This window comes from Oncorhynchus kisutch, linkage group LG21 (genome assembly GCF_002021735.2).
Source record: "Oncorhynchus kisutch isolate 150728-3 linkage group LG21, Okis_V2, whole genome shotgun sequence".
Taxonomy (NCBI): Eukaryota; Metazoa; Chordata; class Actinopteri; order Salmoniformes; family Salmonidae; genus Oncorhynchus; species Oncorhynchus kisutch.
The window spans coordinates 14930481-14955909 of record NC_034194.2 but is presented as its reverse complement, the minus strand read 5'-3'; the positions used below and the strand labels follow the sequence as shown (position 1 = coordinate 14955909).

At 43.0% G+C, this 25429-nt stretch overlaps 2 protein-coding genes across 4 annotated transcripts in view; both read right to left on the bottom strand.

The window, feature by feature from the left end:
- The window catches only part of LOC109866316 (tyrosine-protein kinase Fyn), a 72286-nt gene extending 67430 nt beyond the window's left edge, over positions 1–4856 (bottom strand). For 2 of the 3 annotated variants that reach the window (XM_031800378.1, XM_031800380.1), the window contains exon 1: positions 4680–4847. The gene's annotated coding sequence lies outside the window, so the exon portion shown is untranslated. Of the gene's footprint in view, positions 1–4679 lie in introns of all 3 variants that reach the window. The other variant, XM_031800379.1, reaches the window with a different exon arrangement.
- Positions 4857–8547: 3691 nt separating this feature from the next.
- On the bottom strand, positions 8548–22780 carry si:dkey-119m7.4 (solute carrier family 22 member 6-A). Its single transcript, XM_020455282.2, has 10 exons — positions 22042–22780; positions 14730–14833; positions 14057–14211; positions 13709–13877; positions 13172–13295; positions 12759–12865; positions 11736–11947; positions 11100–11208; positions 10322–10534; positions 8548–9800 (listed from the first exon to the last, which is right to left on the bottom strand). Exons 1-10 carry the CDS (start codon positions 22447–22449, stop codon positions 9713–9715), a joined length of 1689 nt encoding a protein of 562 aa, XP_020310871.1. The 5' UTR covers positions 22450–22780; the 3' UTR covers positions 8548–9712.
- Between the last annotated feature and the right edge of the window lie 2649 nt (positions 22781–25429).

The following is a 25429-nucleotide window of genomic DNA, read 5'->3' as shown; positions in this document are numbered from 1 at the left end:
TCGAAATGAGCCAGGCGGCCCAAACTGTTGCATATACCCTGACTCTGCGTGCAATGAAAGCAAGAGAAGTGACACAATTTCACCTGGTTAATATTGCCTGCTAACCTGGATTTCTTTTAGCTAAATATGCAGGTTTAAAAATATATATTTTTTTGTATTGATTTTAAGAAAGGCATTGGTGTTTATGTTTAGGTACACGTTGGAGCAACGACAGTCCTTTTAGGACACGCTAGATAAACTAGTAATATCATCAACCATGTGTAGTTATAACTAGTGATTATGATTGATTAAGTTTAATGCTAGCTAGCAACTTACCTTGGCTTCTCACTGCATTCATTTAACAGGCAGGCTCCTCGTGAGGCAGGTGGTTAGAGCGTTGGACTAGTTAACCGTAAGGTTGCAAGATTGAATCCCTGAGTTGACAAGGTAAAAATCTGTCGTGCTGCCCCTGAACAAGGCAGTTAACCCACCGTTCCTAGGCCGTCATTGAAAATAAGAATATGATCTTAACTGACTTCCCTAGTTAAATACAGATGAAATAAAGGTGTAAAAATAGTCAATAAATAAAATACATTTTAAAATCGTCAAAATCGACATCCAAAATTACCGATTTCCGAGTGTTATGAAAACTTGAAATCTGCCCTATTTAATCGGCCATTCCGATTAATCGGTCGACCTCTAGTACAGAGACCTTAAAACCGCTGTACTGTGTGCTCTCCATCTGGTCTTGGTCAGTACCCACGCTGCAGCATTCTGTAGGTTTTCCAGTTGACCAATGGCTTTCTTGGGTAGACCAGACAGGAGAGCATTACAGTAGTCAAGCCTGCTTGTAATAAAAGCATGGATGAGTCACTGTATCAGCCTAAGAGAGAAACGGCTGTGACTTGGCAATGTTCCTCAGGTGGTAAAAACCTATTTTGGTCACATTCCTAATGTTTGATGTGTTCGATACCATTCCATTGATTCGTTCCAGTGATTACTATGAGCCTGTCCTCCCCAATTAAGGCGCCACCAGCCGCCTGTGATGTCAACATACACCCCCTAGTGAAGCTGTCATACTCTGGATTCATCCATGGTTAAACATTTACTCATCTGTAAAAATCTGTTAATTTTAGCCCATCAGTACGTCAGTGTAAACCACACAATCGGAACAAAAAAACTGTAAAACACAGAGACAGATTTCATCTCCCCACACTAGATTTGTCACACAAATGGCATCATTGTTGTTGTGTGTGACCTTCGGAGCACTGGGCTGATGCTGAGCACAGAGCGGCTACTGAGCTCTGAGGTTAGGGGGACGACCCACGCGTGAGCCCCACATCGGACCGAACGTGGGCTTAGAGCAGAACAGCAGCTATGCGATTACATCAGCACTGAACACAACACAGGCCCCTGGTCATGGCCCTTTCAAAATGGCCTCTGCTATTTGAGGAGAGGGCGAGGCGACAGGAAATGTCACACAGAAGACCGTGACTACAGTGGCCCCAACCAGATTGTCAAAATAGAGTAGAAAGTGGTTGGGTTGTGTTATGCACATCCAACTAGCATAAATCCAGCCAAAATGACAATACAAAGACCTGGATTGATTTAGCTAACAAAGGTGGCGATGTTGGGCAAGATATGAACCAAAGCATCCCAGTTCAAATGAAAGCACCTGAAAAGGACAAAAACCCAGTCCAAAGAAGCGACTGTGTAGCGTGATTTACTGTATGAGCAGGTCAGAGCAGTTTTGTCTCTCTGTGGTGCGACAGCAGAGAGTAGCAGCATGCCATGCTGTCACAGGATCAACAGTGAGCAGCAACATGGTGGTTTGGCAGCTCTCTCTCTCCAGCAGAAGAATGGGAGTGAATGGGAGAAAGTGTACAGTTCTGTATATCTGACTTACAAACTGCACTGTATGCAGACTGACTGGGAGTGGGCTCCAGGTGCCAAGTGGTGAATTACACAGAGGAAAATGCTCTGCATACCTCATTACTATCAGGTTAAATTACCCAAAAGAGCTCGCCTCTGTAGGGAAGTTCATTATGACAAGAGCAGAATGCACTTGCCCTTTCCAAGCTGAAACTTCTACAAGGACAACAGTGGCTAAAATGCATTATGGAAAAGTCCAAACCTTTTTTTCAAAACTTTAAGGAATATTGAAGAGAGAGGAGGGAATATTTGCTCTATCTTGTGCTGAAATTAGACAAAACAAACCTCATCCGTGTACATCGGGGAGGGGCAAATTTGATGGGGGTGGGGGCTGCAAGATAATCTGAACTCATCATGAGGGGCCTCAGTTGCTCCCGAGTCTGCGTACCCACATGTGCAAAAGAGGGCCGCCGCCCATGGAACGTAACCTTGTGAACCACGTTGAGTTGGTGTGTGTGTGGCTTCTATGTAAGATGATATTTCAACATGAGCAGGGATTTCTGTAGTTTCCAAGGTTACCATTGTGGATCCTGCAAACAAAAAAAACACACAAAAAAAAAACGCAGGAGCACCTTGCAGACAGCTTTTCACACCAAACAATTACACTATGCATCCATGCCTGGCACCTGAAATCAAGCCGGCAATATAGGCCTATGTTCTGCAATTGTAATACGAGCAACTGTTCTGTGAAAGACTTGCAGTAAGTTTAGTCAGCGAGTTGCCGTGCCAACCCAAGTCATTGGTCAAAAACCAACAGCTACAGGAACTCTGGAAGTTGGGAGAATAGTACAAGCCTAGGCGAGTTGTCTTAACATTCTTAGCTTTAGTAAAAGAAAACAATAACACACATGAGAGAGTTATTCACATCAATACTGAAGAGCAGCATATGTGATATGTAGCCCAAGGGTTAGTGAAGAATTAAGCAACTTGTCTCGCCATCAACTAAGATGATGGAGAGACCAGATACAATCGTTCCGACATCAACTACCGTACCGGAAAAAACAACTGTAAGGTTTGGTAGAGGAGGAATATTGATCTGGGGCTGTTTTTCATGGTTCGGGCTAAGGCACATTAGTTCAGTGAAGGGAAATCTTAATGCTATAGCATACAATGGCATGACATTCTAGACGATTCTGTGCTTCCAACTTCGTGGCAACAGTTTGCGGAAGGCCCTTTCCTGTTACAGCATTACAATACCCCCGTGCACAAAGTGAGGTCCATACAGAGATGGTTTATTGACATCGGTGTGGACGAATTTGACTGGCCAACACAGGGCCCTGACCTCAACCCCATCGAACACTTTCGGGATGAACTGGAACGCTGACTGCGAGCCAGGCTTAAATCACCCAAAATCAATGCCCTAACCTCACTAATGCTCTTGTGGCTGAATGGAAGCAAGTCCCCGCAGCAATATTCCAACATCTAGTGGAAAGCCTTCCCAGATGAGTGGAGGCTGTTATAGCAGCATAGCAGCTGGCAACTCCATATTAACACCGATGATTTTGGAATGAGATGTTCAACAAGAAAGTGTCCACATATTTTTGGTAATGTAGTGTATCTAACCAGTCTTTGACAAAACCTTCCTACAGGGTATGAAGGAAATTGACCCAATATAGCTTGGTATGGCATCTGACCTTTGTTGACAAGTAGTTAAAGAATAAGAAACTAACAATACAACAGTACTCCCATTTGCTAAGGTAAGCATAATGCAAAACAATGAAAATGTATTGGCCTATGTAAACTAGGCCACAGCTATGTAATACACAACCCGTTACTATGTCTGCGACCTGTACTGCACAGAGGAATTTTCGTAAGTGCATTCATGACTTGATTTTTTTAGGAAGGATGCCTTGTATTGTATTGATAGAAGAATGTGGAGGTCAACCAGCACAACTGACCCCAACTAACAACGGAAAGTGGCAACCAATTTCACAACAATGGGTTGGTTTATTCTCAAAGACTGCATATTCTCAGGAGTATTCAATGGGGAGGTTACTATCCAACCCACTTCATGTAATTAAGATGATTTGAAATATGCATGAATAGCATTGTTATTCTGAATGAGTCATATCCAAGTCTTGTAATATTTCTAAATGATTGTAATGGAAAAAAAGTGGGTCATCAACAAAATGCTGTGATGAACACAGAGTAAAGGATGTGAAGGAATACAAGTTGGCAACATACAGTACGACGGTCTTCACAACCAAGTAATAGCAAGCTTGTTCACTGGTTGACTATAGCGCTTCACCATATAAAGACTCGTCAACCAATAGAAACCAATCAAGAAATCAACATTTGCTTCATTGTATCCTTCATCGTGATGCCATCTTTTATGAATGAATTGGGTAGAATGTTGATAGAGATGGTTATCACTAGGCTACTAGTGCTGTATGGTAAACAAATTCACCAAGCGGCTCAATGCGACAAGGCACGGAAGGTTGACTGTTTTTGCAGACACAGCACATTGATTTTTATTTCTAATGAATACACATAACGCGTTCGAGGATCGAGGGCAGGATACTTGCGACTGGTCAATGCAATTTGCACGTTCTTATTATGGCAACGAAAGCCTATACATATATTTCGGAAACATCTGATCTGTAACATCAACCTACAGACAAGAGACAAAATGCGTTAACCACAAGAACACACTAAATTGACCCCATTTGCTGTTCCAATTGATACAATCAAAGTAATTAATTTAGTTCTGTTAGCTATAGGGAGCGATTCAACCTAAACAGGATAGTAAAGGATAAACGTTTCCTTACCGATTCGAAGGCGTTTAATTAACCGGACGAATGTATTCCATTGTAGTTGTAGATGAGACAGACGCTTATAGTTTTTGTGAAAATAATGGCCAAATAGCTTGCAGAAATCCAGCGCTTTCTTCGTGCTACCCCACTCCCTCGCTGTAGCTGATGAGTGTGATGGCGTTGTCTTTGCAGGGCCACAATTAAACTAACGGGACCAGTGGAGTGATTGACAACACCGCCAGCCAATAGAATGGGAGGATTATTTTAGTGAGGAACAGGGGATTGTAAACAGGGCCACGTTCAGTTTCCAAACGTGCTCGAACGTTGCAGATAGAAATGGCATAAATAGAACCTCCGTGATTCCTTGTTCTACATGTCAGAGAGGCGTGTTTGCTTTAACATGTTGATATCTGAACATTCCAAAAATGTTGTGACCTACTGAACGCTCCCAGGTTAGATAAAGTCAACAGGCTAGGCCTATGTGGAGAGCGTTGAAGTCGAGATACTATTGCATTAGAAGTATTTCCATGACATCAGATTAATTTGGGGTCTAGACTAGGACAAGGCGTGGTTGACCATAATGAATGTCAATCAATAGATGGAGGGATGACGTGTGCCTACCTCACATTTAGGCTATGAAAAAAAAATGATTTTGTAATGGAAAGCTGGCATCAGTTCAATTAGGACAGTGCGTGGCCAATTAACATGCCTATAGGCCTACACGAATACCAAATGTTAGATACTTTTCGAGTTGAGAAGATACAAAATAACTGCTCAATACAAGGAAAAAGTGTAGGATAATGCAATGTCCTCCTCCTCACCACCATCATCATCAGTGTGATTCAATCAAAGGTTATTGGAATTCAGTCAATTATTCCTCGCGCTGACAACGCGCTCTTATAACCATTGCGTTGGGGCGCCCTCTGCTGCTTAAAGACAACAATTACCAGTTTTCATCACTCAAACTTCCCCCCAGTTATCCCTTATTATAAACCAGGCAGTTTGGGTCCTGTATACAGATTGGCTGAAAGCCATGGTATATTTAAGGGATAAACATTACCTTGGAAATAATGGACGACACACTCTGCGTCCTCCCTTTGCAAGGTTTATTTTTCAAAGGTAATGTACAGAACAGAGGTGTTTATCCTGCTTATACCACAGTTGCCAAAGACAAAAATACTCAAGCACAAATTTACAGGTAGAAAATAATAATTTGGTTGATATTTTCATTTTTATAAGCAAATTCACACTTTCTCATCTTTTGGTTGCTAGAGATGCGACCCAGTCGTTCGTTCAATTGGTTCTGTGTTTATGGGCACGACCCAGTTGTTTGTTCTATATGTTCCGTTGCCATGCTCGGTGGCAACCTTTTTTAGCCTTGCTTGCTAGCTAGCCAACTAGTTTGTTTAAGCAGTATTCTATTGACATTTGGATACATAATTTGGATACATCCAAATGAGTGATGATGCCTGAATTTGCCTGGCGTAGATAGACAAGTTTGCCTTCTCATCAGGACACTCAACACGGTTAATTACGAGGAAATCACAGTGCATATCAAACACTAGGCTAGAAGCTAGCTAAATAGTTTGTTGCTAGCAGAAAAGGCCTATATGACAAGCAAATAAAAACGTATCAGTTGCTGGAAACAGCTGGTGAAACTAGAAACGTGGGAGGAATGGGCAGCATAGTGCCACTTGCGTCATGACGGCAACAGTATGAACCGGAGAAATTCCCGTTCATCACATAAGTATATATACACCTTTTCGCTTAATTATACCTTGATAGAATTCAGGAAATTAGATCTGGATTATTCGAATACCAGTGAGACCCGATATGGAAATGTAGTCACACTTGTGAAACTTCTGTTTTCAATCTCATGTCTTTATTCTAGAAACAGGGATCTGGAAAGTAATTGCATAGGCCTAGTGTAAACATTCTCAGTGTAAGGGGGTGCGTGCTGGTGGCAGGGGAGTCAGGCGCAGGAGATCGAACTTGGTATAAAGGTAGCAGTTTAATAAATGCTCTAAAATTCCGAAAACCAAAATATACAAAATTAATACAAGTGGGTAGAAAACCCGTCGCACACCAGAACATAACTTGCACATAGTTTACAAACAATCACGACAAGGACATGAGGGGGAACAGAGGGTTAAATACACAACATGTTATTGATGGGATTAGAACCAGGTGTGATACAAGACAAGACCAAAGGAAAATGAAAAGAGGATCAGCGACGGCTAGAAAGTTGGTGACTTCGACCGCCGAACGAACAAGGAGAGGGACCAACTCCGGCAGAATTCGTGACACTCAGATAATACCAGAGCAAATGCCAGTGTGGGCATGATAATCTATGGAGAGGTTAGCCTACAGCTTGACCCTTGTTTCAGACTAGCTTCTCTGTAATTTCGAACAATGGAGCTTTTCACATCACGTTTTACAATGACAGTAGGCCTACTTTACATACATGCATTGCCACAGACAATGCCACCACAACCATGAAATATTCAGTCAAAGCTCTCACAGACAAAGAAGGGTAGAACAGCTCCCTGCATGTCAGTGTCGTGGGGGGTGGGGTCAAGTGGGTACTTGCAGCTGTTGCCTCAGAATTCTCTGTTATAATTGAAATGGCAATAATTGAAATGCCAGTTGTTTTCTAATGCCCCATGAGCAGTGAATCATTGACAGCCATGCTACATGCCTGTGCCAGCTACTCAGTCAGTCAGAGAGCACAGAACCTGCAGTTGTTCCCCACAATGAGGTGGAGTCTATTAACACTGGCATCTAGTCAACCCCTTAGCTGCCCCTCACCATTGGCTATAAGCCTTTTTGAAATGACACGCAGCATAGTGGACATTGTGTAAACAGAACTATCTTATATAAATGAAGTTGAATTCCTCTTTTGCCCCCCTCACAGCGTGGATACAATTTTCCAGTCGTACTTTGGTTCTGTACATCTGAAACGCATACGTATGTATGTATTATGTATGTATAAAAGTGCTGATTGCACAGAACAGTACTAAGGTAATGCACATATTGTAACACAATATCTTTGATCATAATGCTTGTGCTTCCTTGCAGTACTTATACTGTATACAGCACCTGATGTCAGAATAGAAGCAAGTACCACTTTTCTCCAGAGAGTGGCAGTGATCAGTAACACAACGATCCCCGACTCCTATTACTTAACACATATCACAGTGGGTTAGCCTACATGACTGCAAGGCAAACACTGTATTTCATCAAAAACAAGAATTTGTAGTTTTTCTCTCTTAAGCCTTACAATGACAACGGAACAATTCAGACCTGTCAAATCATTCACTGTAATAACAAATGATAAGTTCCAACCCAAACCACAGTCCTAAAATTACTTTTTTCTATCCTGCTCCACCCAATGTTGAAGATCACAAACTAGGATCTGTTTCTCTGCTGTTAGTGCTGCCGTTCCACTGCTTTACGTCATACACTTAGTGTAACCGCTCAGAATGAAAGCCTTCAGCAGAAGTATTAATAACGTAATGGAAATGTGAAATGTAAACTTCGTGTTTGAAGAGAGGGCACTGTCATGACGGTTCATCATTCAGTCCATCCATCCCTCACTTGTACAATGGCTTCCTTGTCTTGTATTTAGGTCTCGCCACAGCATATCTGCTGACCCTATAGAGACCTGTGACTGGGTCATCTTGGAGTTGACACTGGGACCTCGAGGTTCCATGGCCGGGTAGAAGGTCGCACGCAGATGGTTAGTATTTCAACATGGTAATCTGACAAACACTCCGGGGAGCAGCCTTGCTGTGCTGGAGAACGAGTCAAACTTACTGCACAGAAAGACTCATCATGATCATGGATCAACCACTTCAAACACATTCACGTCTAAAAGTCAGAGTTAGTCAAATACAAAATTCACAGAGTTTATTATCAAATAGAAAAAATGGTTCCCTATTCAACTTGCATATATGTGTGATATTTAGCATAATTGGTTCTCTCTTCTCTTTCACAGTGTGGACACTTGGGTCTTTATATGAAATCACAATGCATGATGAACAGTAAGGCATTTGCTGGCTGGAACTGAGTTCACATCTCAAGGTGAACCTGTTAGGTATGAGCGGTGCTGTAGGGGTGTGTAAACTGATAGGACAGGCACTCAGGAAGACCTACTAGATAACAGACAGGGAAGGGACGGGGGAGTGAGTTCCGGTTCAGGAAGCACCAGCAAATATTTGGATAAAAAGAGCACAAGGCTATTCGAACCACACAAAGGTGTGTCCATGACAGTATACACTGAGTGTTCAAAACATTATAATATCCTAATCCTAATATTGACTTGCTCCCGCTTTTCCCCTAAGAACATCCTTAATTCGCCAGGGCCAGGACTCTCCAAGGTGTCAAAAGCGTTCCATAGGGATGCTGGCCCAGGTTGAGTCCAATGCTTCCCACAGTTGTGTCAAATTGGCTGGATGGCACCTACTACCATACCCAGTTCAAAGGCACTGAAATATTTTGTCTCGCCTATTCACCTCTGAATGACACGCATACACAATCCATGTCTCAATTGTCTCAAAGCTTCATAGTCCTTCTTTGACCTGTCTCCTCCACTTAATCTACACCGATTGAAGTGGTTTTAACAGGTGACATCAAATCGGCTTTCACCTGGATTCACCTGGTCAGTCTGTCATGGAAAGAGCAGGTGTTCCTAATGTTTTGTACACTCATTGTATACAGAAGCTAAGAAATTATATTTGGTGCATAAATGAACTGTTTCTAGTGTACTTCATTATCAACCAATATATGAACTGATAGTCACCATAAATATCTATATACTGTAAATCTTTTCACAAAAAAATAACATTTTTGCAATATAAAACAAAACTGTATAAACATGTTAGTTAAGTGACACCATTGTCTTATGTACAAAATAGGAAATAGCTTTACGAGCTACAACTATGTTCAAGCGCTCTTAGCAGATAGCTTACAATGCACAGTTGATTTCCTTGGGCTAATGGTCTTTCCACGTAGAAGTCATCCGGTGCGGATTGGTGGCTTGTCCCACTCTAAGTTCTTCCGTTTATGATGTCTGGGTTCCTTGTTGGACATTTATCATAGAGGTCTGGTTTCATGTTCCCTTCTTCTGAGTCCTCACTAGAAGAGACAAGGGGATATCCGTGGATTACTATTAACATCACATGAAGATGACACCAGTTCAGCACCGTAATAAAGCAATAAGGCACAAGGGGGTGTGGTATATGGGCAATATACCACGGCTACGGGCTGTTCTTAATCCCAGCCCAGGCACTGTGGTATATTGGCCATATACCACAAATGCTGAGGTGCCTTATCGCTATTATAAACTGGTTACCAACGTAAATAGAGCAGTAAAAAAAACCATTTTTCATACCCGTGGTATACGGTCTGACTTACCACAGCTGTCAGCCAATCAGCATTCAGGGCTCGAACCACCCAGTTTATAGTAATAGGTATAGTACAATAATAAAGGTTGAAATGGCTACTAACCCAGGCTTAGATGTTCATCCCTGGTTTCAAGGCTGTATCTCCAGAGTATAATATTGACAGATAAATACTAAGGAATTTAAAGTGTTAAATACTATGTAATAGAATATTCCCTCTCTCTTCCCCTTCAGTGGACAAAAGAGGGTAAAGACCTGATGCTGGATCCCTCCACATCCTGGATGTTGTCAGCCAGGGGCTGGTGGACTGTCTCAGGCAACAGCAGGGTGAGGGCTGCCCCTAGCAGAGTACACAGGCCAAACAGAACCATTGGAGCCTTCTTACTGACACCCCTCAACAGGTAGATGATTGGGGCCAGGACTCCCCCTGCCCGGGCACACATGGAGCCCATACCGATCCCACTCTGCCTGAGGATCACATTGGAGACTTGTTCAGCCAAACTAACGTCACAACGTTATATTTAAAGTGCTGTAATAAAGACTGTGGCTCAAGATTAGTCTCGACAACATCCCAAAGCAATTACAGTATGTACTGTGATTGTTTACGTCAAGGCAAATGTATAACTTTGCATATCGAAAACAGAATACAATGAAAGAGGATTGTTAATACAGTCAAAACCCCCTTGAGCAGTTGTCTCAAACCTTATCAGAAGCTTGCACTGACCCTAACATAAATCTACTGAGCCCAAGTTGGCTATTGCAATGGGGGAAACAAGTTATGTTACACACTGATGCCAGTTATCTTGCTCAAGAAATACCTCAGCCCCCTGTCCACGACAAAAGAAAGGTCACAGAGATATTGACTGAGTAGCGGAGGGGATTATTTAAATGACTCCAAAGAGGGTTAGACTCATTTTGTGACCTCATGATCTACACCTGTTTGACTCTGCTGGGAACACACCCAGACAACAGCAGTCCATATTTGTCAGCAGAACACTACTTTTGACCGGAGCCCTATGGACCAGACGCTCACCTTATGACAGTAGGGAAAACCTCTGCTGAATAGACGTAGACTATGGACAGGGAGGCAGTGATCCCAAACTTTCCCACCATGGCCAGGATTGTTCTAATAATGGAGAGATCTGAGAGAGAGAGAAAAGTGATGGGGTTAGACGTTAAAGGGGTAAAGAGCTGTGTTGTGTATATGCATAGCACCTGCAGCTCAAGTCTACATCCCTGTGGATCAATTCATCGCGTTCCAACTGGAGACCGTAAACACCTAAGGAAGTGGCCTCGAGTGTGAGACTGGCATGACTTCCCTGAGGGCCACAGGTGGTAGTTCTTCAACAACTCTTACTCTACATCCAGGAGGTTACGCTCGGTATCTACAAATACATATTGTGGATGAATACCTTGAATACCCTTTTCAGTTTCAACCAAAAGCCAAGTGCCAAGCCACAAAGACTTTCCATTGACACTAGCTAAACCCTAATAAACAGGGCTATAAAACAACACAACTACGGCATCATTCAACGTCATCATTCAGTCAACTGGAGTATTTTCAGTGCTAGGGGGATACTATAACTGATCATGTACCTCAGGATGCTTATAAACAATACTTCAAAAGGCACATTAAAGGCAGCAGAGTTTCCTCTGGAAAGCTCCGTACCATCGGGAATGAAGACAGTGAGCAGGCAGGCTAGGCCTCCCACAGCGAGGAAGGCTATCTGGGATACCCTCCTGGAGCGGTTGAGGGTGAAGAGAGTGATGGTGCGAGCAGGCATCTCCACCAGGCCAAAGATCAGCTGGGTCAGGTAGATGCTCATCCCAAAGTCAGAGATGTTGAGGGACAGGCCATAGTAGACCAGCACGTTGACAAACCTGGACAGGCAGAGGTGGAATGGTAGGGGAAACACTGATGAGGCAAAGAAGGGGTTAATAACACACTACTGTCACAGCAGTGAAACAAGGACTTCCTTATTCCTCTGGTTTGCCACAAGTCTACCATGCAGAATAGGGAGCTACAGTACACAGGGCGAGAGATGAGAGGTTAATGTTGCATTGAATAGGAAATTAGAAGAAAGTGTCGAGGAAGCAGCAATGTCTCTCTAGCCACAGGCAGGGTAATACAACCCTGGCATAATCAAGGGACTTTTCTACAAGAGTAAAATGACAAAGAAGGCCTCCTCTAACTTGGACTGGATAGGGAATACAACACAACATTTCACAATAGTGAAAAATGTACGTCTATTGGCCATTTTTTTTCTTATTTCTCATGGCCTGGTAAGCTACGTAAAGTATTCACATTCGAATACTAATCCTCCAGTGTCACCTAAGTGAGTGACACACTGCAATTCGAATGGCTTACTCAACAAGCACAGTGACCTAAGGAGGCCTTGAGAAGCTTGGTCGGTGAATAGTTCTGCAAACTCCATTGGCATACCACATCAAGTGATCAACCCACAATGAAAAGACGAGATGAAGATTAGAGTGTGTTCGACTGGTTGGCAGAAGCCCAATTGAAACAGTTGATGATGTGTTACATTTCTTGTTTGCCCCCAAGAGGCATGTGTCCTGACAAAGATCTACTGTATGTCTGTTTCTCCCTCGATGACAGATTGTATTTGAGCCTTAATCGCTGTCAACTTCACAAGCAATTAGTGAACTGTGAAAAGAATGGCAGGATACACACCACAGGTAAAACATGATCAATGAGCTCCTCCTCATTTTTGGAGTTCGGACCAGGTCAATGACTGTGTGCTTTGTCCTCTCCTCTATCTTCACCATGTCTTTGTACCCCTGGAAAATAACAAGAGCAGATTAGCCATGAGCATTTCACAGTGATGGTTATACGTAAAGGAATGAGCTCATCAAAGCGATAAGCACACCAATGCAATTTATATCATGTTCATGCCCCCACGGCATGCCTTACAGTGTAGGGACAACATGCAAAGCAATTTAACATCCTCAGGCTTTAGCACTATTGCTCTTAACATTGCTTGTGTATAGAAGTGTTGTTTTGCAAGTGCTTTTTATCAAGGCTGTTGGAATCTCTCTCTATAGCAATTAGCCTGTGGACAAAACAACATGACCAACAAACCACACCTGACATATCTCTATGTCCTCCCGCAGGGGTTTGCCGTTCATCAGAGCTGCTTTCCTGACCAGATCCATGGCCTCCTCGTACCTCTGGTTGGCCATCAGCCACCGAGCCGACTTTGGTAGGACCCTAAGAAGGTAGAGGAGAGGTGTTCATTTGAGCCACACACATAATCAACTACATATGCCAATGGGCATTAGTTTGACCCCATGGGAACAAGAGATAAACATGAAGTTACATTTAGCCATGAGGTAGGAAGTAGGCCAATACTTGTCCTAGAATATCAGGGAAAATATGCACACAATCGTGCAATTTAGATATACTTAGATATTCCCAATTGGCATGTAATGACCCATCTGGCTTGGATTATTGAAGACAAAAGGGTTCCTCTTCATTCCCTTGAAATTCTCCTTTAGTGGGTTGGCGTGCTAGCTTGGAATCCAAACTGAATGATCCTTTCATTTTACTGAAGATAATGAAAGTGGGTGATATTCCGTTTGTAGTCCAGGCTATAGGCATACTGCAGCTGGCCAGTGACTCACCAAATGTAGAAGATGAAGAGGAAGCCTGGTGCTGAGATGGCCAGCTGGAGTTTACGCCAGTCTCGGATGAGGTAGGCCAGGCCTGCCAGGATGATGTAGCCAAACCCAAAGAAGTAGTCGGTGATGATCCCAGCTAGCATGCGGTGCTTTGATCCTGTCCACTCTGTGCCTTTGGGCCACAAACAAATCAGAATAGAGAGTAGAAAACTAGCACCGTATCATCTTCATTTTGCTAAGATCACAAGTCAATAACTTTATGAATATTTACTGTATGTGCGTGTTTGTGAGTGTGTGAGAGAGAGAGAGAGAGAGAGAGAGAGAGAGAGAGAGAGAGAGAGAGAGACTGACCTAAAACAAATGCGTTCATGATGACAGCAGAAATAGTGGTTCCAACAACAAAGCGCAGGAAAACATACACATAGAAATTTGGGGCAAACGCAGCTCCGACCCCACAGGTTGACTGGATAGTCAAACCAACCAGGATTATGTTCCTGCGTCCATACCTGAAACAAGAAAGACGGGGATTATACATTTTTAAATGACTAGAAACTGTTTCACTTGAGGTGTACTCACTCACTCACGGTACTGTACGGGTGTGTTGAGAATGAATTGGACTGATAGGGAGTGGGAAATGTGCTGCAAATTAGATGCACTCTTTAATATCCCGTGTTAAAATGTGTCAAATGCTTTTGACTTGGCTAGCCTGCAAGAGCTCTGAATATGACTGCTACTACTGAAAATAGTCTGTGCAGACATTTCTCTGTGTACTTTCTATAAATATTCCGAGTTACACAAATAAAATGTGCCAGCAAATGTAAATATCAATACAAGCTGCAAAGCGTTCATTGAGCTCAATTTTTGTTTTACTTCACCTAAAGTGGGACTGAGTTTGTGTGAGTTTCGTTTAGCATGACCCTGCATTAAGTTTGTGACCTACCTAGAATACATGTCTCATAGATCATCAGGCTAAATGAGTTTTTTTAAACACATGGTGGAAAATGCACAGTTGTTTTATACGTACTTATCAGCTAAGAAACCAAACAGCACAGCGCCAACCAGAAGACCAAACATGTAGATTGAGGAACCAACATTGTTTAGATTGGCGTGGTCACACACCAGATCCCACTGTCAAGGACAGAGGGTTCAAATTAGTTGAAAAGCTACGTCATATTGGCAAGCACCAATTGCACAGCCCTGTAACTGTATTTTGACTGTGGTGTCCAAATATTTTGCCCATGAGCTATAGAAGCCTATGAGCACATGCTTCTCAACAGATTACATCTAAGTGTCCGTCATGGCTCTCACATCAATAATAACAGATGAGTCGTTCCATGTAATATCAGCATGCCATTACAACCACCATCTCAGATTGTTCTGAAATCGTGTCTGTATTTACAAATCAATAAGATTAGCGTTCCGGCAACTTTATTTAGTTGAAAATCAAATAAAAGGGTCAAAAGCCACTGACGCACCCACCACCAATCTCACCCCTACAACCAGTGTACAGTATCAGTTCTCTATGTCTGACAAGTAGTAGGGAGATGCAGCTTGGAGTATTGCTTCTTCATCCTAAATAATGTATTCCCTGTGAATCTGATGTTTTTCACCACTTGTTCAGAGAACTTAGCCATTGGAGTCCCTAGTTTGCATTTCTTTACCAAAAATGTGTGTGAAAGTACAAGGTACCCTATTGCAATCATGTTAGCACATCGTGAAACTGTTGTACTGATTAAAGAAGCAATAAAAATGTCCTTCTTTAGACAAGTTGAGTATCTTGAGCATCAGCATTTCTGGGTTCGATTACAGGCTCAAAATGGCCAGAAACAAAGAACTTTCTTCTGAAACTCGTCAGTCTATTCTTGTTCTGAGAAATGAAGGCTATACCATGCGAGAAATTGCCAAGAAACTGAAGATCTCGTACAATGCTGTGTACTACTCCCTTCACAGAACAGAGCAAACCGGATCTAATCAGAATAGAAAGAGGAGTGGGAGGCCTAGAAGGCCAGCATCCCGGAGTCGCCTTTTCACTGTTGACGTTGAGACTGGTGTTTTGCAGGTACTAGTTAATGAAGCTGCCAGTTGAGGACTTGTGAGGCGAACATACAAATGCTGATGTTTTCAACTCTCTAGAGACAGCAGGAGCGGTAGAGATACTCTGAATGATCCGCTATGAAAAGTCAACTGGCATTTACTCCTGAGGTGCTGACCTTTTGCACCCTCAACAACCACTGTGATTATTATTTGACCCTGCTGGTCATCTATGAACATTTGAACATCTTGGCCATGTTGTGTTAAAATCTCCACCCGGCACAGCCAGAAGAGGACTGGCCACCCCTCATAGCCTGGTTCCTCTCTAGGTTTCTTCCTAGGTTCTGGCCTTTCTAGGGAGTTTTTCCTAGCTACCGTGATTCTACACCTGCAATGCTTGCTGTTTGGGGTTTTAGGCTGGGCTTCTGTACAGCACTTTGTGACATCAGCTGATGCAAGTAGAGCTTTATAAATCAATTTGATTGTTTGATTGATTGGTCTACACTGTATTTCTGATCAATTTGATATTATTTTAATGTACAAAAAAGGTGCTTTTCTTTCAAAAACAAGGACAATTCTAAGTGACCCCAAACTTTTGAACGGTAGTGTATATGTAATGTGATTGGTGACATTTAACATTAAAGCCAACCCTTGGAAGTTGTGGGAACATACGTTTTTTTCCCCCATTGGTTCTGGGAACGAAGCCAAGTTTCCTGACCCGTACAACTGAACGTTTTTTTCAACGTTCCGAGAACGGAAGAGAACATTTTGCCGCTTTTGGGAAGGTAGATTTTTAGTTGCAGGGAGGTTCTGAGAATGTTCTACTATAGTTCCTTAAAAGTTTTCATGTGAGGATTTAAAAAAATAAATAACAAATATTGCCTTTTTCTCCCCAATTTCGTGATTACGATCTTGTCTCATTGCTGCAACTCCCCAACGGGCTCAGAAGCCAGCCGCACCAATGTGCCGGAGGAAACACTGTTCAACTGACATCCAAAGTCAGTCTGAATGCTTCCTTGTCTCTTCGCTTCAACTCCCCAACAGGCTCGGCAGAGGCAAAGGTCGAGTCATGCGTCCTCCGAAACATGACTCGCCAAACCACGCTTCTTAACACCAGCTCACTTAACCCGGAAGCCAGCCGCACCAAAGTGTCGGAGGAAACACCATTCAACTGACGACCGAAGTCAGCCTGCAGGCTTCCTGTGAGGTTTTATTAACGTTCTGAGAACAGAAATGGTTCTTTTTAAGGTTTCTTAGAAATCTCATAAATCAAATTTCTCAACATACAAGTATTAGGCACCATTTTAAAGATAGAATTATCGTTAATCCAGCCACAGTGTCTGATTTAAAAAATGTTTTACAGAGAAAGCTCCACAAACGATTATGTTAGGTCACCACCAAGTCACAGAAAAACCCATCAATTTTTCCAGCCAAAGAGAGGAGTCACAAAAAGCACAAATAGAGATCAAATTAATCACTAACTTTTGATGATCTTCATCAGATGACACTCATAGGACTTCATGTTACACAATACATGTATGTTTTGTTCGATAAAGTGCATATTTATATCCAAAAATCTAATTTTACATTGGCGTGTTATGTTCAGTAGTTCCAAAACATGCGGTGATTTTTCAGAGAGCCACATCAATTCACAGAAATACTCATTATAAATGTTGACGAAAATTCAAGTGTTATGCATGGAACTTTAGATAAACTTCTCCCAAATGCAACCTCTGTGTCAGATTTTTAAAAGAAAATTACGGAAAAAGCATACCATCCAATAATCTGAGTACGGAGCTCAGAGCCCAAACCAGCCAAAATAAATATCCGCCATGTTGCGCAGTCAACATTAGTCAGAAATAGCATTATAAATATTCACTTATTCACTGATCTTCATCAGAATGCACTCCCAGGAATCCCAGTTCCACAATAAATGTTTGATTTGTTCGATAAAGTTCATAATTTATGTCCATACACCTCCTTTTGTTAGGGCATTTGGTAAACAAATCGAAACGCGCGTGCAACTTCCAGCGGAAAGGTCGGACGAAAATTCCAAAAAGTTATATTACTGGTCGTAGAAACATATCAAACTATGTATAGAATCAATCTTTAGGATGTTTTTACCATAAATGTTCAATAATGTTCCAACCGGAGAATTCCATTGTCTGTAGAAAAGCAATGGAACGGGAGCTACCTCTCATGTGAATGCACGTGACTGAGCTCGTGACTGCTGGCAGACCTCTGACTCATTCCCCTCTCATTCAGCCCCCCTTCATAGTAGAAGCATCAAACAATGTTCTAAAGACGGTTGACATCTAGTGGAAGCCTTAGGAAGTGCAACATAACCAATATCCCACTGTATATTCAATAGGGGCTGAGTTTAAAAAACTACAAACCTCAGATTTCCCACTTCCTGTTTGGATTTTTTCTCAGGTTTTTGCCTGCCATATGAGTTCTGTTATACTCACAGACATCATTCAAACAGTTTTAGAAACTTCAGAGAGTCTATCCAATACTAATAATAATATGCATATATTAGCATCTGGGACTGAGTAGGAGGCAGTTTACTCTGGGCACGCTTTTCATCCAAAAGTGAAAATGCTGCCCCCTAGCCCAAACAGGTTAACTGTTATGAACACCAAGCACAGGACACATATACATTAATTTTCTTATGCATTAATCATGCAAACACATGTATTTTTTTATTGTGGCACGGCATCAGGGAAATTCAAACCTACTATCTTATGTTCTCTACCCATGGAATTAGTTCACTGCTCCACCAGTATGGAGCTAACATGTCATGTTTCTTTTTATTCATACAAAGTTGTTCATTTTGGTCAACTCAAACAGACCCCATTTCAAAGGAAACTAGCACTCATTAAGATCAGGTGTGGCCAATTAGTGGCCAACACACTTAACAAGATAGAGGATAGTTCCTCAATATGTGCTGAGAATGTTCCAAAGCCAAGCAACTATGCTGCAACATTCCCAGAATGTTGTGGGAAGGTTATATGCAAAATAACCATAGGACAACCACACTCTCACCAAGCTCTAAGAAACATATGGTTCTCAGAACGTTATGTGCTTGCTGGGTGTGTGTTTGGGACTATATCCAGACCATTAAAACCATTAGAACTGCTGTAGTTTAATGGTTTGCTTGTTCACCAAGAATGGTTTAACTAATCCAGAAATTTTGTGAAGGGAATAAACCACACACAGAGCAGCCATTTCCTGGACACAGATTAAGCCTTAGAGAAGGACAAACTGAATTGCTTTCATGGAGGACTGGCTTGAATTGTGAGGATGACCACACATTTTATTTTCATCATGAGGTTTTCTACCCACAGTTCCAAAGAAAATGTTGTAATCCATTTAAACACAAGACCAGCTGGATAAAATGGTATGGCAGTAGCAGGGACAGTGGCATCTCCAATGGCATTGAGGAGTACACCACATCTGTCATTGGCTTCATCAATAAGTGCATCGATGACGTCATCCCCACAGTGACCGTACATATATACCCCAACCAGAAACCATGGATTTACAGGCAGCATCTGCACTGAGCTAAAGCCTAGAGCTGCCGTTTTCATGGAGCGGGACTCTAACTCTAAGCTTATAATAAATCCCGCTATACCTTCCGACAAACCATCAAACAGGCAAAGCGTCAATACAGGACTAAGATCGAGTCGTACTACACCGGCTCCGACACTCGTCGGATGTGGCAGGGCCTGCAAACCATTACAGACTACAAAGGGAAGCACAGCCAAGAGCTGCCCAGTGACACGAGCCTACCAGACGAGCTAAACTACTTCTATGCTCGCTTCGTGGCAAATAACACTGAAACATGCATGAGAGCACCAGCTGTACCGGAAGACTGTGTGATCACGCCTTCCGCAGCCGATGTGAGTAAGACCTTTAGACAGGTCAACATTCACAAGGCCGCAGGGCCAGACGGATTACCAGGATGTGTACTGCGAGCATGCGCTGACCAACTAGCAAGTGTCTTCACTGACATTTTCAACCTCTCCCTGTCCGAGTCTGTAATACCAACATGTTTTAAGCAGACCACCATAGTGCCTGTGCCCAAGAACACTAAGGTAACCTGTCTAAATGACTACCGATCCGTAGCACTCATGTCTGTAGCCATGTCCTAGGCTGGTCATGGCTCACCCTGGGACCAAACACCTCCCTCTGCAACTGGATCCTGGACCCCCCCCCCCCCCCCCCCGCTGATCATCAACACGTGCCCCTCAGCGATGCGTGCTCAGCCCCCCCCCCCCCAGTCCCTGTTCACTCATGACTGCATGGCCAGGCACGATTCCAACACCATCATTACATTTGTCAATGACACAACAAAGGTAGGCCTGATCACCGACAACAACGAGACAGCCTATAGGGAGGAGGTCAGAGACCTGGACGTGTGGTGCCAGGACAACAACCTCTCCCTCAACTTGATCAAGACAAAGGAGATGATTGTGGACTAAAGGAAAAAGAGGACCAAGCACGCCCCCATTCCCATTGACGGGGCTGCAGTGGAACAAGTTGAGAGCTTCAAGGTCCTTGGTGTCCACGTCACCAACAAACTAACATGGTCCAAGCACACTGTGACAGTCGTGAAGGGGTCACAACAAAACCTATCCCCCTCAGGAGACTGAAAAGATTTGGCATGGGTCCTCAGATCGTCAAAAGGTTCTACAGCTGCACCATCGAGAGCATCACTGCCTGGTATGGCAACTGCTCGGCCTACGACCGCAAGGCACTATAGAGGGTAGTGCGAACTGGGGCCAAGCTTCCTGCCATCCAGGACCTCTATACCAGGCGGTGTCAGAGGAAGGCCCTGAAAATTGTCAAAGACTCCAGCCACCCTAGTCATAGACTGTTCTCTCTGCTACCACATGGCAAGCGTTACCGGAGCGCCAAGTCTAGGTCCAAGAGGCTTATAAACAGCTACTACCCCCAAGCCATAAGACTCCTGAACATCTAGTCAAATGGCTACCCAGACTATTCACATCACCCCCCCCCCCTCTCCACACAACTACCGCTCTCTGTTTTCATCTATGCATAGTCACTTTAATTAACTCTACCTACATGTACATACTACCTCAACTAACCGGTGCCCCCGCACATTGACTGTGTACCAGCACCCCCTGTAAATATATATATATATTTTTTACTGCTCCTCTCTAATTACTTGTTACTTTTATCTTTTATCTCTTATTCTTATCCATATATTTTTTAAACTGCACTGTCGGTTAGGGGCTCATAAGTAAGCATTTCCCTGTAAGGTCTTGTTGTATTCGGCGCATGTGACTAATAACATTTGATTTGATATAGTGGGCAAAACCTGATACTTTCACACTCATTTATCGTAAATAATGTAAGTGACTTCAATTGGTAATTTCTCTGAACAGGTGAACAAAACATCACAAGATACACAGGGAAGCAATAATCCAAGAATCTCAGAGAATCTCATAGAATCTCAATTCTATACTACAATCTGAGAAGAATCTGAGATGGTGGGTGTCAATCTTTTTGAGGTGGAACCACACCCCATGGAATGTAAACGAACGGGTCATGAGTTGACATACATCCTATTTTTTAGACAGCCTTTAACAGTCGGCCTCCCGGTGGAGGTCTGATCAAATCAAAGTTTATTGGGTGCGTATACAGTTCTGCAAACGTTATCGCAGGTGCAGTGAAATGCTCATGTTTCTCGCCCCAACAATGCAGCAATATCTAGCAAAAAAATAAAGTACAATAAACTAAGACATTAAGAACAGGCAATCCTAGGTGTTTGTAAATCAAAAACCTTCAACATGTTCTGCGGGCTGGGACCATTCCACTATGGTTAGTGTCGCTGTGTGAAGGTCCCTCAAGATACACTAGACCCAATCAGTTCATTCAAGTATCCCCACATCCAACCCTGAACCACATACTGTTTACTAGTGGGTTATGGGGGGAATGAACTTCACTGGCCAGGCTTTAGAGAGAGAGAGAGAGAGAGAGAGAGAAAGAGAGAGAGAGAGAGAGAGAGAGAGAGAGAGAGAGAGAGAGAGAGAGAGAAAGAGAGAAAAAGAGAGAGAGAGAGGATGCCTGCACCACAGGAGTCTAGATCAGGTTCAGATATCACCACCACTACACAGTTACATAGCTGTAAAAATGAGTTCCACATAACCAATTGCAGAATGGCTTCAATTCATGTGAGAATGTGTGACCAGAAGGTGTTCATCACATTTGAACCCCCCAGACAGACAGACAGAGAGAGAGCCTGCCACGGCCATTTTCCTGCCGTGTCTCTTACTCACCTCGGTTGCCACGGTGCTGTGGAAGGTCTCCTTGCTGAATTCCCATCCCCCTTGGCAACCCTCAGTGGCGTGGCTGTCACTAAGGGCCAGGGCAGTGCTGTGATTCAGCTGGGCCAGCGGGGTGCCAGGGATCCCCCCAGGGGCAGAGCAGGACCGGCCTGGGTCACCGTCTGGGCCGGTCACCAGGCTGAAGTTGAAATTGGGATGGTCTGAGCTGGCGGTCAAGGGCCAGGTGGTGTTGGTGGAGCGACAGAGATGAGGGGGGACGGCCCCTGTGAATATGGATATCAGCATGTGGAACGCCAGCAGGATCTGGGGGAGGCAAATCCACACATACAGGCTCTTCTGGAACTTGCCAAAGCCCCCGATATGAGAAAGAATCTCATCAAAATTCATGCTTCTTTCCATGGCTGCTATTCCAATGCAGACCTTACCCTAACGTATCACCACGGATACAAGAAGTAGGCAGGCTGTTGCTGTCGTCTGCGGTGTTGTGAACCCGCAGCACTTCACTAGCAGGGTAAATATAACTGTCATCTGCAGGGGGAGAGGGAACTAGATCATGGGGTGGAGTCCAAGCTCAGAAGGAGGAGTTGCTCTTTGTGATAGCTGAGTGACTGCATTCGCTCGCTCTCCCTCTCGCTCTGTTTATTTGCATGGTGAGAATCTTATATTATGGAAACAGTGGTAATAAGTCATATAGAAGCCCATAACACAACATACAGACATAAAGTGAAGGCTAAGTCAAATGTATCAGAGGGACTCAAATTTCAAGAGGGATGTACAATAAAAGTCAACGCAAGCCCAAAGTTATCGTGCAAACAACTCCTTAGAAAGTGTGTGTGTGTACATGTATTTTTGCTTTACATTACGGTTTCAACAATCAGATTCCCAACAATGACGTGGGAATATTGCTAAGCTGTAAATCCACTTGCCTGTCCACTGAGACACCAGAGTTGCAAAACACCACCAAATGCCCCCAGTTCTAAAGAAATGCAAATTCTCTCTGGCACCCAATCATTCATCTGGCATGGGGATGCCAACAGGGGAGAGCTGGCTGGGGCTAAGCTGGCCAGACAAAAGCAGCAGATAAATACCATGGCAGGGGACTTGTACATGACACAAAATGAAAGGCGTGTACTCTGGCAACTCCATAACTACCCATTTTCCCTGGCTCTTATCATTTCATCTTTTCCCCTGTTGTGGTGTCACATGTTTGAACATGGTGAGCGCTCTTTTCTCCCAATGAGCCACAGCCCATCGCTCTCAACTAGGGAGGAACTCAATCATGTCTGGATGTTGAAATGACTGCCACTGACTAACATGATCATATTCCTCAGACTCACATGTGAAACTAGCATGTGAAGATTTCCTGTGTTTCTGGAGTGACATGAAGACAGCGTCTATGCAATAGATCCTGTGAATGGCAGTGTTGGGAGAACAGGAAGCCAATGAGAAACAATTAGTTTGTCAATTGTTTGTCCCTGATAATGATCCAAATGCATGTGTAGTTCCATAAAGGGCAAATGCTTTCTTTAGAATGATGGCTAGCGGAGTAGAACACTTGAAAAATGAAAGGGGAGCCGGCACACTCTAGGAGCTCAGATGCAATAATTGAATAACCTAATAACCAATGTTTCGACAGACAAGCTGTCTTCATCCGGGTATAATGAAAAACACTGCGGGGTGACCGGTTAATATGGTGTTTATATAGCATACTATCATAGATACAATTTGGCTACGTAAGCCTACAAACATTTACAATAGCAAAATCACAAGAATGGCTACGTTGAGACCGAAGGGAGCAAGAGTCTTTAAATTAAAGATCCAGGCAACACCTCGTTTTAACAATAAATTGTCGAGGTCACCCTCTCTCCTAGGGAGGGTGACATGTTTGATGCCGATATAACATAGGGATGAGATCGAGTAGTTTGCTTCCAAAAAGTGGGCCGCAATTGGGTAAGTTGAGTTTTTGCGCCTAATGGTGCTACGATGGTCCGAGATTCATTTTTACCACAAGGACAAGTTATAAGATAAATAACTGTCTTCGTGGAGCACGTGATAACACCTTTGATTGGGATCTTTTTCCCTGTTTGGGGGTGTTTGAAGGATCTACATTTATAAGTGCCATTACATTGAGCACAGCCATTACACTTGTAGTTTCCATCCAGTTGGGGCACAAATAGACGTTGTGCAGGGATATCTTGGGGTGGTAAATCAGAGTTTACCAATTGATCACTGAGGTTTCTGCCCTGTGAGAATATGATCAAGGCAGGGTCAGAAAACACATTACCGATACTGTTATCGAATCTTAGAATGTGCCAATGTTTGTGAACGATTCCCTTAATTTGTTCAGAGGACTTTGAATAGCGGGTAGTTAGAACGCAAGAATGCTTCTTTTTGCGAGACTGTCCTTGAAAAAGATCCTGTCTCGGTTTGTTTTGAATGTTCTCAATGGCACTATTAATCTGACCATTTTTGTACCCCCTCTCCTTGAATTTTCTTTGCGTCTCAGCCATATTCCTGTCGAGATCGGATTGTTTTGTGCAAATTCTTTTGATTCGACAGAATTGGCTGTAGGGCAAACTGTTTTTTGAAGGGAAGCGGGTGACAACTATCAGCCCTCAACAAACGATCAGTAGGTTTCCTGTAAAGATCAGTGTATAGAACGTTATCCTGACACAAGATCAGAAGATCAAGGAAACTGATTTGATGTGTGTCAGATTGCATAGTAAATCTCAGATGCTCAGAAAAAGAGTTAAGAAAAGCATGGAACGCCTGGAGCTGTTTTGCATCACCCCTCCATAGAACAAAAATATCATCAATATACCGTTTCCAAATAATGATGTTAGGCAAGAAAACGTTTTTGAGAGGATTGAAAATGGACTGTTTCTCCATGTAACCCACATACAAATTAGCATATTTAAGAGACATGGGGGATCCCATAGCAGTACCCTTCGTCTGAATAAAGAAATAATTTAGAAACATAAAGTAGTTGTGTGTGTGAATACTATTTCAGCCAATGTTATAATGCATGCATTGGAAGGTAGTTCATTAGGGTCACGTTGCAGAAGAAAATGTTCCATAGCTTCAATACCGCCCTCGTGTGGAATATTCATGTATAACGACTCAACGTCAAAAGTAACTAACAAAGTATTATCAGGGAGAGGATCAATATATATCATAATGCTGGTATCCATTACAAAGGCAGGGAGGTGTTCTACGAGTGGTGTAATAAAAAAAGTCGATAGAGGGGCCGTTACTGCATCAATGCCCGCTACAATAGGGCGCCCTGGAGGTTTTGTAACATTCTTGTGTAATTTCGGGAAAGTATAGAAAGTAGCAATTTTAGGGTGTTGAATAGCCAAAAAGTCATATTATGTTTGGG

What these genes read in the sequence shown, in the direction of transcription:
- si:dkey-119m7.4 (XM_020455282.2), bottom strand. Translation starts at nt 22,449, where the DNA reads ATGGAAAGAAGCATGAATTTTGATGAGATTCTTTCTCATATCGGGGGC. An exon ending in GTTTTCCCTACTGTCATAAG is followed by an intron (nt 10,535 to 11,099) that starts GTGAGCGTCTGG and finishes TGTGATCCTCAG; the next exon opens with GCAGAGTGGGATCGGTATGG. An exon ending in GTGGAGGGATCCAGCATCAG is followed by an intron (nt 9,801 to 10,321) that starts GTCTTTACCCTC and finishes TGTCTCTTCTAG; the next exon opens with TGAGGACTCAGAAGAAGGGA.